This window comes from Octodon degus, unplaced genomic scaffold (assembly GCF_000260255.1).
Source record: "Octodon degus isolate 3935 unplaced genomic scaffold, OctDeg1.0 scaffold00019, whole genome shotgun sequence".
NCBI classification, from domain to species: Eukaryota; Metazoa; Chordata; class Mammalia; order Rodentia; family Octodontidae; genus Octodon; species Octodon degus.
The window spans coordinates 12,303,207-12,317,624 of record NW_004524595.1 but is presented as its reverse complement, the minus strand read 5'-3'; the positions used below and the strand labels follow the sequence as shown (position 1 = coordinate 12,317,624).

The window sequence follows — 14,418 nt, the reverse complement described above, 5'->3', positions numbered from 1 at the left end:
CCAGGCTCATTTCTACTGTCCCGGACACCACTGGACCCTGGAGGGCTGCACCTCAGATGCACATGTTGAGGGCGTGCAGCTCATTTCCACTGTGCATGGATGTGCATTTGCAGGCTGTGGATGTACTCTGCCACAGGACCTGTGGGGGTCTTGACCACAGATAGGCCCTGCTGCTGATAGGATACTTGTTCAGTCCAAGATAGGTGCTGCAAGCTCCCAGCTGAAAGCAGGGGCAGGAACCTGTCCACTGGGGACACCGTCATGATCAGCTAAGAAACCCCAGGGTTCCTTTCCCTTTCAGGGAGCTCAAGAGGGAATGTGGGGGCACTGCATTTCTGTTGGTGTTGAGGGAGAGTCAGTGCTCCAAGGCCCCTCACTGTCCCATCTTGGGGACAGAGGAAGCTGAGGAATGAGCAGAGACTTTTGGGACTGCAGGCTCTGCCAGTCCCCACATGACCTCTGGCAAGGTGCTGAACTTTTTGACTCAATTTATCTATACAGTAGGAATGGTAATCTCTACCTCACAGGACAGGAAAGTGGTATCAATGAAGTTCAAGAGCTGTGTAAAGCAGTGGGCAGATAACCAATGGCTAACGTCATTAGTTAAGGTGGAGGGAGGGAGCCAGGTATGGCCTTCACATGCTCTACCCTCTCTCCTCTCTGGGCTCAATTCTTTGCCAGTCACACCTTTCTCTCCTAGCCCTGGCTTCCCATCAGATTACTGGGAGCCACCTGACAGCACACTGCCTGTATCTGCTGTTTATTAATTCTCCTGTCCACCCCATGGCTACATGCATCTATCCTGTACATTACTGAGCCCACATCTCATCTACTACAGAGTAGATGGTAATAAGAATTTCCCTGAAAGAAGACATGAGTGGAAGGAGGGAGGGATGGATGGAAGGAGGGGTGGATGGAGGGAGAGATGGATGGAGGGAGGGATGGTGGAGGGAAGGACAGATGGATCAGTGGTTGCCTTTGTGGCACAAAGAAACACAGGCTTTTTCAAGTCCTGGTCAGTAGCTAGCACCAGTCACCTTCAGATAGTCTCCTCCATAGCCTCACAGTACCCATAACCTCTGCCTTGGTCACCCTGCCATTCAGTACCCTGGGATTGGGACTGGACCTCCTCTGTGCCAGCCTGTATCCTAGCCACACATAACTTCCTAGGATGGGTCCTCCCATTTTACAGATGAGGAAACTTGTTCTGAAAAAAAAAAAAAAACAAACAAAACACAACAAAACAAAACTAAGAGGCCTCCTCCCACAGAGGATAGAAAGGGACAACTGTTCATCCCTACTCCTCAGCCCCAATGTGGCCTCAGGCAGGAGTGTCCTGGTATAACCAACAGACTTGTTTGTTACCCACCGTGCTAAGATGGTGCCAGGCCGCCTCCACTGTTCTTCACAATTAAGGAAATGAAACTAAGACAAGGGACTTGCTGGTGGAGGTGAAGACCAACGAAACCCAATATAGGGCTCCCAGGTATGCAGTCACTGTGGAGCTGATCTGGAAAACATCCAAAGCTGAAGGGACCTCCCTGAAAAGGACCAGGCAGCAACAGAGACCCCCACCGCTCGGGCTGGCCCATGTGTGTGGCCTTCTGTCAGATCCTACACTGCCCCTGTGTTCTGGAACCTGTGACCTTGGTCCCTCGCCAGGGTATGCTAAGGCAACTCTGTCTTCTCAGCCCTGCCTGAGCCCCAGGCCTGCCATTTCTGGCCCCCTGAAGACCCTGGGTGGGTGTCAGGACCACCCTTCCTGCTCAGATGCCCTAGCTACTGAGGACCTTTCTCCTCCCAGCTGATCAGCAGGCCTCTCTTCCTCCAACCCCTGACAACCTTGAGTTTAGAGGCTCAAAACCACAGCAGAGTTAGCATAGAGCAGCAACGCTGGAGGAATTCTCTCCGGACCAAGTGGCGATTCAGTGGACTCTGGAACATATCTGGGCCTCATCTGTAGGTCAGAGGGAGGGCAGCTCAGAGAGTGTTGGCATCCATGCAGCCGCATGAATGCTGGTGTCTTGCTCATGCTGGTCACCATCTCAGAGTGATCACAGATGCACTGTCCTAGTCTAAATTTTGAGTTCTGTGGCCAATGCATTTTTTAAAGGAAAAGAACCTTCTTTGGGGATGCACTCAGCCAGGCCCTCCTACTGACCCTTGTCCAGACTCTGGGAAGTTGTCAGCTGAGCGATCTCACTTCTCCCCATGTGCCCTGTCCAGTATCTTCCCCTACCAGCGGTGGTCTGCTGAGTGCAGTCTCCACCCACCTCTTGCTTGTGCACCTGGGCGCCATCAGGCTCGCTGTCACACTCCGGGCTTCTGGCCATTGCCGAACACATACCAGCAGTTGGGTTCCGTTGACCACTCTGAAGAAAGCAGAGTTGGAGAAAGGCTGCCCTTGGGATGTGGCAGGACAGGAGAACGCAGGGCTACCCTCGGAGAGGAAGTACCCTCATCAGCCCGAGCCACCTTTTAAATTCCGAATTCCTTAAAGCGCTTGGTTCCTTTCCTCTCTGATGGTTGTTCACGTCCATCTATCTCTGGCCGCCCACTCCGATCCTTTGGGGTTGCGGGAGGACGGAGGATACCAGAACGCGGGATCAGGAAGACGCCTTTATGGTTGCAGAGCACGTCCTAGTGGCCTCTGCCTGCGCGGGGACCCCCGGCCACAGCGTGAGCGGGGCGCGCGGGAGAACTCTCTTCACCCGCTCTGTGTGGCGTCCACTGCCCTTGGGAACACGAGCGCGGAGGGGGCGTTTCTGCGCAGAGGAGCTGGGCGGAGGCAGAAGCGAAGGCGGGGCGGCTGCGCAACCGCCGGAGTCTCGAACCAGGAGCGCGCCTCAGGTTGCGCGGGGACGGCCGGGGGTCGGGGCGCCTAGGGACTAGAGGCGGGGCACTGGATTGTAGCGGGAGCCTCCAGCCGGCAATACTCACTCGCAAGAGTGGGGGCGAAGGGCTGTGGTGGAGGTTGGGGGAGGCACGGGCCCCGACTCCGCGAGGCCGGGGAGAGGGAGCGCGGCGCTGCCAGAGTGTTCAGCAGGGGGCGCTGCTCCGGTCGTCGGAGGAGGTGGGGTGAGGTGGGGGGGGGCGCGGATCGCTGCGCACACTTCCCCCATTATTAAGCACTATGTTCAAAGGGCGCCGGGGGAGTTCCCTGAGCCACGGAGCCCGCGCCGCCCGCCCGCCCGGCCCGCGGACCCCATGGACCTGAGCGCCGCCACCGCGCTGTGCCTCTGGCTGCTGAGCGCTTGTCGCCCCCGCGACGGGCTGGAAGCAGCTGCGGTGCTGCGAGCGGCGGGGGCAGGGCCGGCCTGGAGCCTGGGGGGCGCTGGAGGCGGCAGGACCCTCGCCTCGGCGGCGGGCGCGTCGCCTGTTCAGGCCGCCTCTGTGCCCGGGACCCGCGCTGCGCGCCGCGCCGCCGGCCCCGGCTTCAGGAACGTCTCGGTGGTGCCGCACCACTTCATGATGGCTCTGTACCGCAGCTTGTCCGGGAGGCCGCCGGCCGGGGCAGCCGCTGCCTCCGACCACGGCCGCGCGGACACCATCACCGGCTTCGCAGACCAGTCAACCCAAGGTACTTGCGCCTCTTCTGCACCCGCCCATCCCGTCCGACCCTGAAATCACCCCTGGAGCTGTGCTCCCGCTCGATTGGTCCCGCAAGTCCCAGCCTCAGAAACTTCGCGGGCCCCCGAGGTCAGCGCGCCCAAACTCGCTGCTCCTGAACTGTAGCGAGGGGCGCGGTCGTTAGCTATGGCCCAGGGGTACTGCTCTTGCTGACTGGCAGGTCCGCTGGAAGAGCGAAGACTGAGGCCAAGATCTGCTCCTGGGGTTAGGGTCTGGAGTGGCTTCTGGCCTTTGGAGAGGAAAGACGGCTGGAATGGGGTTATTTTCCAGTGATGGAGGTGGTAGCGGCTTCCTTGCAGCAATATCTGCAGTTCCCAGTCTCCCTAGGGATGCACGAATTTGGGGGGCCACAGTGGGAATCCAGATGGAGACAGGTATCAGACCAAATGGCCCTGCAGAGGATGGTGGCCATCCCTTCTCAACAGGCTCAGTCTGGGTGTGGGGTGCGGGTCCTGTGAGAGCCCACTCTGGTGGCGGAAGGGGAGCCCGGCCTGGTGTCTGTGCAGGAATGCAGGCCTCCCATTCAGGCATCCCACCTTAACAGGCACTGGGTTCTCCTGAGGTAGGATGTGGGTGAGGCTGTGTGGTGGTTGCTGTGTGTCATCTGGATTTTATTAATCTCCACTGAAGCCATTAAAGCAGACAGATAGGAACATTTTAACTAATTTCAGGCGGAAATGCACGTAATTTTGATTTTAATTCTGTCCAGCTAGAGACCTAGCATAGAAAGCAAGAGGAAAAAAAAGATGAATAGGGCTGCTGGCCTGAGGCTGGGAGCCACCGACATTCTGCACGCCTTGGCTTCCAGATGACACCACAGTGGCCATGTTACTCCCCCTGCAACAAGACCTAGGCACAAATTGCTTCATTTGGAGTACATGGAATCCCAGGGCTCAGAGTCTGTCTAGCTCTGTTAAAACCATAGAACACACTCTGTGGGCCTGCCATGGCCCCTGAACAGGATGCTGGGAGGTACATAGGGACCCCCAGTCCTCCTGCACCTGGCAGGGAGGGTTTCAGACCTCTGACTACTCAGGCTCCCTGCAGCAAGAAAGGGCTCTGTACAAAGGCACCAGGCTTTCTTAGGTCCCACCAGGCTGCCACTATTCCAGACAGGCCACCTTTCATTATCCCCTCTAGGAGAAGTGTAGTGGCTGGACCCTGCCCTGTGAAGCCACAGAGGTAACGGCTTGAGAGAACAAGCAAGGCTGAGCAGGGTTTGCCTGCCTGCCTCTCTATCCAGAGCCTATCTTGCTGCAGTCCCTGGAGACCACTACCAACACTCAGACTGTGGACCTCAGGTCTCATGGCTGGTGAGGAGTCCCCAGTGGTTGTGGGGTGTCTGTACAGTCTCTCTGAGGTTGGGGCAAAACAAAACCATATGACCCTTTCAAAGGGAGGTCCTTATCTATGGCCTTGTGGAATTTACACTTTTTTACCCCTAAACTCCAAAAGAAAAAAGTGCCCAAGACCAGAAATAAAACCCCAAACCTGAGATACTTCACAATAGAGCAAAAGCGTAAGCTTGCTAAGGAGCAGCTCTCCTGAAAGGAGCCTCCAGGCTGGCACAGCACCCCTGCAAGACCATTCAAAGCTCCAAATTTTCTTAGCTACTTTCCCCCTCTTTCCGAGGCCATGGTGGGAGCACCAGGAGGAGCCATTCCGGAGGTTCCCAGTGGCGGCCAGTAGCATGCATTTCTGAGACGTTGGGCCTCAGGTCCAAGTGAGGTTACACTCACCGAGCTGCTTCATTCCCCTTCTGGATGACTTGTGCCCAGCGTTCAGGGGATACTGCGATCTGGTCAATGGTGATGTCCAGGCTCTGTGTGTGTGTGTGTGTGTGTGTGTGTGTGTGTGTGTGTGTGTGTAGAAATTTCCAGGGGATGCAAACATCCTGCTTCTGCAAGACAGGAATGGGGAACCATGGCTCCCAGGGCACCGCAGGGCAGTACAGTGCAGGTCTCAAGAGCGAAGGAGCTCAGGAAGAATGCGTCCACCTTGCCTTCTGATCCCCGGCCTGGGAATCTGGCTGGAGCCTTTCCTAGTGGCTCTGGACAGGCAGAACCATAGTGGTCTTCCTCTTGGTTCTGATGCACTCGGGGTTCCGCAGCTCAGTGATGACAAAGGTCGGACGTTGTGTCAGTGGCTTCGTAAATTAAATCCCTGGCTGGACCAAGGCCCGCTTTACTCCTGGCCTGGCTAGCAGCATTGCCACTGGGACTCAGATGCGGCAGACTCAGGCTCGTTTGTCCCTGATCTTGCGTTGAGGACAGCGGGCTAGGTGCAGGTGGGGGACCCCGCGGCGGGAGTGCGGGTTTTACGCTCACTCAACTTTTTTTTTTCCTTCTGTTTCTGCGGTCCTCTACAGACCAATTGGCGGCTGAGACTGGCCAAAGCTTCTTGTTTGACGTGTCCAGTCTTCCCGACACCGACGAGGTGGTGGGCGCCGAGCTGCGTGTGTTGCGCCGCGAGCCGGCCAAGCTGGAGCAGGGCAGCCAGACCACCCTGCCCCTGCTGTTGCTGTCCACGTGTCCGGGGACCACGCACACTCCGCGCCTGCTGCACTCCAGGACTGTGGAGGCCCTAGACAGCGCTCGCTGGGAGGTGTTTGATGTGGCAGACGCTGTGCGGAGCCACCGCGGGAACACGCGCGCCGCCCGCGCCTTCTGCCTCCTTCTGCGCGCTGTGGACCGCCCTGCGCGGAGCCCGCTGGACCCGCGGCTGCTGGGCTTCGGTTGGCGGGGCGGTGGCGGCGCGGCGGCGGAGGAGCGCGCGCTGCTGGTCGTCTCCTCCCGCACACAGAGGAAGGAGAGCCTGTTTCGAGAGATCCGCGCTCAGGCCCGCGCGCGCGGGGCCGCTCTGCCGGTGGATCCACCGTCCGAGCCCGGGCCCGGTGCTGGGTCCCAGAAGGTTGTTCTGGGCGGCCGCAGGCAACGACGGACTGCGCTGGCCGGGACGCGCGCGGCTCACGGCAGTGGCGGGGGCGCGGGCCGAGGCCACGGGCGCAGGGGCCGGAGCCGCTGTAGCCGCAAGCCGCTGCACGTGGACTTCAAGGAACTGGGCTGGGACGACTGGATCATCGCGCCGCTGGACTACGAGGCCTACCACTGCGAGGGCGTCTGCGACTTCCCGCTGCGCTCGCACCTCGAACCCACCAACCACGCCATCATCCAGACGCTGCTTAACTCCATGGCGCCCGACGCGGCGCCTGCCTCCTGCTGCGTGCCCGCGCGCCTCAGCCCCATCAGCATCCTCTACATCGACTCGGCCAACAACGTGGTCTACAAGCAGTACGAGGACATGGTGGTGGAGGCGTGCGGCTGCAGGTAGCGCGCGGGGGCTGGGCTGTCGCGGCACTGGCTCGAGCCTGGGTGTGCGTCCGTCTCAGGGCCGTGTCCGCACCCGCACGGAGGAGAGCACACGGTCACACTCACAGCCGCACGCTCGTCACTACGCACACACTGACCGAGAAGAACAGCCTCAGAAAGCCCTGGGAAGAGGGAGTCTGCCGCTATCAGGGGCCACAGCCCTGTGCATTTTGTGAACAGATCCCGTGGCACCCGCTGCCTCTCTGGGGAGGGAGTGTGTTTGGAGTGTTGGTAACTGGCACTAAATTGGTTAGAAACGGGTTAGGACTGGGGCTCCAGAACGGGTGACCCGTGGGATACGGAGTACGTTTTCTCGCGGCCCGTTTTTTGGAGGGTGGGGGCATGGCCCCTCTGGTGGCTCAGCTCCGGGGTTGGGGGATAGTGTCCAGTCTGGGATCACGGGAGGGATGGAAGGCTTCCGGTCTTTGTGGCGTCCCAGCAGCGGTCACTTAGGGAAGGAATCAGGGCGAACGAATAGCCGCTTTCTCTCACGACTTTTAACATTATAATGTGGTGATGCTTTCCTTTTTAAAGGGAAGTTTTGCCTGAAAGAATGCGTTGCGGAGCTTCCCAGATCTCGGCAAAGGTCAGCAGCGGTCTTTCATCGATTCTACCTGGGAATGGTCTAGAAAGTGAGAAGATCAGCACATGAGGGTGAAGTGATCTCGCACCGCGGGTTCCGAGCGGACAGGACACGCGGGGAGTGGGGTGGGGTGCGGTGGGAGCTGTCAGACTCGGCAGCTCTCCAGCTAGCGAGCAAGGCTGGAGCAGGGTCTGGGGTCGCAGGGCATTAGTGCCAGGACTGGTGCAGCAAGGGCTCAGCTGTGCGCTTCTAAGGACCTGCCAACTCGGTTTCCTAAGCCGCTGGCGAAGGGCTCCAGTGACTCGCAGCCTCACCGCGTGGCACAGCCTGAGTGGCCGCATGTGCTTGCGCTTAGCTATCATGTCTGTGGCGGCTTTGACATGCTTTCACTGTTGTTGCTGTGGTTTTTTGGCAGTGTGATAGTAACGGGAAGTGAAGCCGCACAAAAGTGCTTTTGTCAGACCTCAGCTCTCTTTCCAGATCTTTGAGCAGGAGGAAGGCCTGCCCCGGGCTCCCGGCTCAGGAGCTTGGCTGCGGTGGCCAGTTCGGAAGGGCAAGGCCTTGGTGTGGGCGGAACGGGGGCACAGGCCTGTTTCTGGGTCCCAGAAGTAGTCCCCAAGGTCTTACTAATGGCAGGGTCTTCTGTTGACCTGAAAGCGAGCTCGGACTGGCTGGCTTTGCTTATTTGATTGTTTACGTTAGGGAGACTTTTGTGGGTTTTTGTCAAGGGTTGGGACAGAAAAAAACGAGATTACACCTGTTCGCCTAGTGGCCTTTTTGCAAAACTGCAGCACTCCTGCGTGCTATTTAATGCTGGGCTCCAAGCTTTCCTTAGGGTCCCAGAGAGGCCTTAATTCTATCCTTGTCATGGATGCTAAGGTCCAGGAGAGTTCATCGTTCTCAGCGGTTACGTTTTACATCCTTGAGAGACAGGACATTTATTTAAGGTCCTACTGGAGTCATTTTCTGCAAAAATTCCCCCAAAGAAGGAACACATTCACACACACTGTAACTTATTTTTTAAATTTAAATTAAACTTTTCACTGGATGTGGTGGCACATGTCTGTAGTTCCAGCACGTAAGAGGCTGAGGCAGGACTATCTCCATCAGTTCAAGGCCAGCCTGAGCTACATAATGAGACCACACACACACACACACACACACACACACAGAGAGAGAGAGAGAGAGAGAGAGAGAGAGAGAGAGAGAATTAAGCTTTTTGTCTTCTTCTAATGTGAATCTGTTATGCTGTGGCTGTGTGAGTAGCTGAAAGTAACCAGGAAATGCAACTGTTTCTCCAGGTTATAAGATCCCAAACTGGCTGTTTTGGTATAATTCTGTCTTATTTTTGTAACTGGGCAAAGCTGGAGCCCAGATTTATGGACTCTGGCAGGGAAGTGTCCTTCTTCTGTTTTAAACAGTAATTTTCATGACCACCATGTAATGAATGCTTTGATACTTGTCGTAGTGAAGGTAGAAAAATGGTGTTGCAGCGTTAAACAGCTGTCAGAGTAGAAGGTTTAGAAAAGAAGTTAATGGAACATCACAGTTAAATATTTGGAGGAAATTTTAGGGTTTTTTTTTTTTTTGGACAAAAGCAAACATTTTGATACTTCTAGCGACTGGAAGAAATAACTTTTGGGTAAGAAATATCTTGATTTAAGGTCAGGAATGGTGTGCATGTCCCTTTCTGTTTCTGGTGCTGGCTTCTCTCCAAGCTGTGCTGTGAGCAGTACACGTGGCTCTGTCTTCCCAGGCTGCACCTGAGGAACCATGCTGACCTCGGTGGTTCTCCTGCCCCGCCTCACGGTGCTCTCTGTTCTCTGTGGGTTTCCCTAGGGTGCTGTGGACCCCAGGGGCTGCATCTCCCTCCCACAGCACCCAGCTCCTGGGCAGCTGATTCTCCAGAAGGTAGGTTCCTCCTGGTAAAGGTGACAGCAAAAGGGCCACCATGTGTGGGACAGACAGGGTTCTGCTTCCCGGATGGGGTTAAACTAGCTTTGCCAGGGCAAGGAGAAAAGGGGTCCTGCGCACAGCTGAGAGCACTCTGGAGCACCCACAATCTGACTGGTGGTTCAGAGCAGAGCCCAGATGCTGTCCAGGAATCCCCAGCCCATCCTCACAAGGAGCAAGGACCAGGTGTGTCAGGACCAGGCATGTTATCCACCTTCCACGCCAACCAGACAATCAAATTATCTGTTAAAGCAAAGAGAATTTTCCACTTTGTTGGGGAGAATTGTTTGCTGCTATTGAGATCATTTGGACCACGATTTCCTGTGAGGGAGAAGTAGGGTCTCACACCCCTGATCAGGGAGGTAGACAGGCCAGCAGGGCCTCGGGGGTAGCTGTGGGGCTGCGACACACCAGCCAAGCCCTGGTACTTGATCCTTCTTCAGTGCCTGAAATTTTGGTATCAGAGAGACTCCTGCACTGTCAAGTGAGCATTTCCATGCTTCCCAAAAGCTGGCCTAGAGGAATTCTGTCTTTTCTAGCAGTGGGGTGGGGTCTGGGAGAGGTGGCAGGCCTTGCCATCTTGGTTTGGGGAAGGCCAGCTAGGTATGTGCTTCTTTGTGTGCCTAAGTGGTACTGGGACAGTAGCGGTGTGGGTGATGTGGTACACAGCCAGACTCCTCAGAACCCTGGTGCAGACAGATCTCTTCTCTTGGCAGTGCTCAAAGTGATGGTGGTAGTGGTGGTGGTGGTGGTCGTGGTGGTGGTGGTGGTAGTGGTAGGGGGCGAAGTGTGCTGTGTCTTGGAGTGAGCTCTGGGAGTCCAGCAGATGGAACAGGAGAGTGATCTAGATCTTCCAGTCCTTATCCCATTAGCAATCTCACTCTGCTTACAGCAGAAAGTAACTGCGTCTGTGGACTGACTGTTTTTCCTTAAAGCACGAGGCAAAAGCAGATTCTTTCCAAGAGCAGCTTGTGCACAGACAAAGCCCAGCTCTTCCGTTGCCTGAGTCTGGTCTCCAGACAATGCAGTGAAAGGAAGAGAAGGCGAGCAGCTGTCTTGGGGCCTTGCTGGTCCTCCAGAGAGTGCATCCTCTTGAGCCCCGGCCTCCCTGGCCAGGAAGCAGGACCTCTCAGAGACCTCAGCAGGTGGGCTGGGAGGACAGGCTCTGAAGGAGGCTCCCTCCCTGTTGGAGGGAGCAGAGTCAGCCCTTCAGGAAGTGTCTGGTTTGGAAGGGAAGAGAAGATGCAGACAAGCAAACTGGCAGTCATGAAACTTTGAGATTGGAAGTCACCCAGATCCCTGTGGGGCTGTTATGTCTAAGTGGCACTACAGTTAGGGTTGACGGTGACTTCTGCATGCTGAGGAGCAAAGTTCCTGTGCAGCATGGCCTCATCTTCCTGGAGGGAGCCAGTTGGCGCCAGTGCTCTTGAGAGGTTGGGCCCTGCTGTGGATAGTCATCTCCTTGCCTGGGCTTCAGCTTCAGCCTCTTAAAATGGGGGGCTTCTCCAGCCCCAAGGATTCTGCTGCCTCTAAAGCTCATTCAGATGGTTCCAAGGCAGAGCAGGTGTGGCTGCTCCTGGAAAAGATTCCCCCACAGCCCCGGCCACAGAGGCACATCTCAGTTCCACAGCTCTCACTGTTGTGTGCATGTGTGTGCACATGCATGTGAGCATGCGTAGAGAGGCACAAGAAGGCCACCCCAGGGTAGGACCCGATGCTGTCTGTGCCCCTTGGTTGAGGGTCATTCCTCACCCTGTGCATCTGAGCTCATGCAGTGTGTGTATCTTCTTTCAGGCTGAGATTGTTTGGAGACCACTGCTGGGCAAAGGCCCTCACCTGCTGCGGGTGCCTCTGTCCAGCAGCAGAGGAAGAGGGGACCACTGCTCTCTCTGGTCCCCACCACTCCTGACCCAGTGCCACTCTGTGTAGAGGTCCCACTCCAGTTGCCAGGGCAATGACCTGGGCAGACATTAGAAGACCATCTCCTCTTTCTTTTGTAACTTGGATAATGATGGAGCTTAACACTGAGAAGCACCGGAAGGGAGGAATCAGATAGAGGTATACTTTGCATTTTTCAGACAGCTTGGCCTTTTGTCCCTGGCACCTTCTGACTATTTACGCTGGAGTCAAGTTTTCTCCCTCCCCTTGTTGCTGTTCTGGTCTGTAGTCTGTGTCCAGGCTGGGAACTGCATACTCAGGTCACCCAGAGTGAGAGGGCCCCCACCTGAGGAGTCCTTTGCATGCATGTGGGCTGCAGGGCAGGGCACAACCAGTTGAACTAGAGCTCAGCCGCCTCCCACCCTGCACCATGTGCTGTGCCTGCACTTGGCCCTGACAGCACCAGCCTGGTGCTTTATGGCAGTGGCAGCAGTCACAGCTGTGCAAGCTGTGACCTACAGTGGACCAGGGTGAGGCCTGAGTTTCAAGGCTTGCTCACTGTCGTTGATTCGGTTCACTCCAGAGCAGCACACCTACCTGGTGGTGGCCCATTTCTCCTGCTCACAGAGAATGTACAGGCCTCCTCCAGTGTCTGTCCAACAGACATGTGACTGGTGTTGCTCATATGCACTCTTTCACAGCAAGAGGGCATCAGCGTCGCAGAGGTATCCCAGGAAGCATGTTTCTGCACAGGCAGGGGAGTCTGCAGGCTCGGTGGAAGGCATAAGAAGCACATGGCACCCTCGACAGGTGGACTTCCTTCTGCTGCATTTGGAACTCTATATTGGAGGGGGCCCTTGAGAGAAGCTGTAGTGTAGAGGGGCTGCTGAGGTAGTTGTCTAGAAGAGCAAGAGAAAGCTGGTCTGACAAGGCACCTGTAAGTAGGGTGGGACCCAGCTCAGGAGGAAGCTGGCTTTTGCTTTTGAGTTTCTGCTTTCCCCCCTTTTGCGTTGTTGCATGGTGCAGTGGCAGCCTGTGATGTGGCCAGGCAAGATGTGGCCAATTCCTGTGTGCAGGGACAGGACAAGGTGTCTTGTTTCCAGACCACTCAGAAACTTGGCCAGCAAAATGATGAGCCAGGGCTGACCCCCCTGCCCCAGAAGGTAAGGTGCGCCTGTGGCAGGTCAGTGAGAGACTCCTGCTAAGGCTTGTTCATGAAAGTCCTGCTGAATTAGATGTAAACACAAGCTGATCAGAAAGCACACAGGTCAAGTGCCCTGGAGGACGCTCCTGCTGTAGCCTGGGAGCTGGAGACTGCGCACAGCATGCAGGTTGTTGCTGCCTGACAGTCTGTACAGGCTCTTGAGGAGTCCGAGCCACCCCTGGGGAAATGGGCAGCTCCCACCTGGCTCCTCTGTGGAGTGAGGCTGGAAAGCAGTGAGTGACAAGGTGCACTGGGAGCTGCTCCTCACATCATTTTTTCATCTCACAGGAGCTGAAGGCTGCTGAGACCAGAAAATGCTGTCCTAAGGGCTGGAGGTGAGCAGCCCAGCTTGAGAAAGGGGGCTCGTAGGCATTGCTTATCTCTCTGCAGCTTATGGTTTGCATCAGGGCTTGTCAGAATCAGAGAAAGTCAACCAGTAAGAGTTCTGTTTAGACAATGATGACCCAGTTCAACGAGAAAGCAAGCTCAGGGTGAAGCATGTTTCCTGGCTAGGAAATAGGCAAGTGCCTAAGCCAGGATCAGAGACTCTCGAGAGAGGAGTTTCTCTGGTGTTCTCCACCTCAGATAAAGCACAGGCTAAACACAAGCACCGTCTGAGTAACTTTTATTTTTCTACTTCACATTATATTGTAGTGCAAACATCTTTTGTGTTTTGACAAGAATTATAACTGAGCCACTTTAGGTTTTTTAGCAGCAAGTTTTTCACCCCAAAAGTTTTGCAAGGATTCACATGATGTCAGCAGCTGCCCTTTCTGAAGATAACAATGGGGGGTTCTGCTCTATTGGGAAATGTTTGTGAACAGAGAAGCAGCTCCCCTCACTGTGAAGTTTGCTGATGGACTCCTATGCCTGCTTGCGGAGCAATGCTGCTTAAGCAAGTCCTGGGTGGACAGCAGAATCCTGCGTGTGCTGAGAGGCCTGCAGCTCAACAAGTGAATGTAATGATTTCAATACTGTGATTGCACAGAAATGGCAGAATTCAAAGTGACAGTAATGCCGTCAAGTCTCAATTACATGCTGTTCTCTCAGCAGCCAAAGACAAAATTAATTATTTTTAGGGGGAAATTCCTTTCATTTTGCAGGGACACCAACTGTTTCTCTGCTTGGCTTGGGAGGAAAGAGATGATGGAGGGAGGATGAGGGGAGATTTAAAATCTCTTTCGATGCAAGCAGAATCTCCTTTGCTCAGTCTTCCCACTCTGCTCCGGCCAGAGCAGAACTCGGAGGGCTACAGGCTATCCATCAGCTTCTCCCTATGCCCAGCCTTGGCCTTAGGGCAGCAGTGGCTGATGTCCTCAAGTGCTGCCCCTGACCAGGCCAGCCACAGGGGACCTTTCAAGGGCAGGTAGAAACCCATGTGTATATGTATTCTCCAGTTTAAATAGATTGTACATATTGAAATGTAAATGACCTGTAAAACAGCAAACTCTATTTTTCTTGACTATTACATAGCAGTATATATTTGTTAAACATGCTTGTATACTCATCATTAACCATTTTAATATTTTGTACAGATGCATTGATTAAATATTTTATTCAGAAAACTGCCCATGACTGGTCTTTGGAGATGGCCTTTCTGCCCATTACCCAGCCTGTTTCAGTCCAGCTCTCCTCCTCCACAGTGAGAAGAGCAGCCAGCCTTTTGAGTGCTAGGAATGGCTACAACAGAACAGGGACAGCTGCCCAGGGCCTCGGCTTGCCAGCTTGCATGCTGACCATCTCGAAACACCAGCATCTTGGGTGTGGAGCTGGGGCAGAGCCCCGGGCATGGAGCTGCTATC

General features: G+C 55.3%; 2 protein-coding genes across 2 annotated transcripts in view; one reads left to right on the top strand and one right to left on the bottom strand.

Annotated features, from left to right (window-relative positions):
• Nucleotides 1–2,698, bottom strand: part of Hs1bp3 (HCLS1 binding protein 3) — a 46,353-nt gene extending 43,655 nt beyond the window's left edge. The window contains exon 1 of the mRNA XM_023710925.1: nucleotides 2,274–2,698. Coding sequence (XP_023566693.1) covers nucleotides 2,274–2,299 — 26 coding nt within the window. The 5' untranslated portion in view covers nucleotides 2,300–2,698. The remainder of the gene's footprint in view (nucleotides 1–2,273) is intronic.
• Nucleotides 2,699–3,207: 509 nt separating this feature from the next.
• Nucleotides 3,208–8,588, top strand: Gdf7 (growth differentiation factor 7). The gene is made up of 2 exons (XM_004627464.2): nucleotides 3,208–3,580; nucleotides 5,999–8,588. Exons 1-2 carry the CDS (start codon nucleotides 3,208–3,210, stop codon nucleotides 6,958–6,960), a joined length of 1,335 nt encoding a protein of 444 aa, XP_004627521.1. The 3' UTR covers nucleotides 6,961–8,588.
• The last annotated feature ends 5,830 nt before the right edge of the window (nucleotides 8,589–14,418 follow it).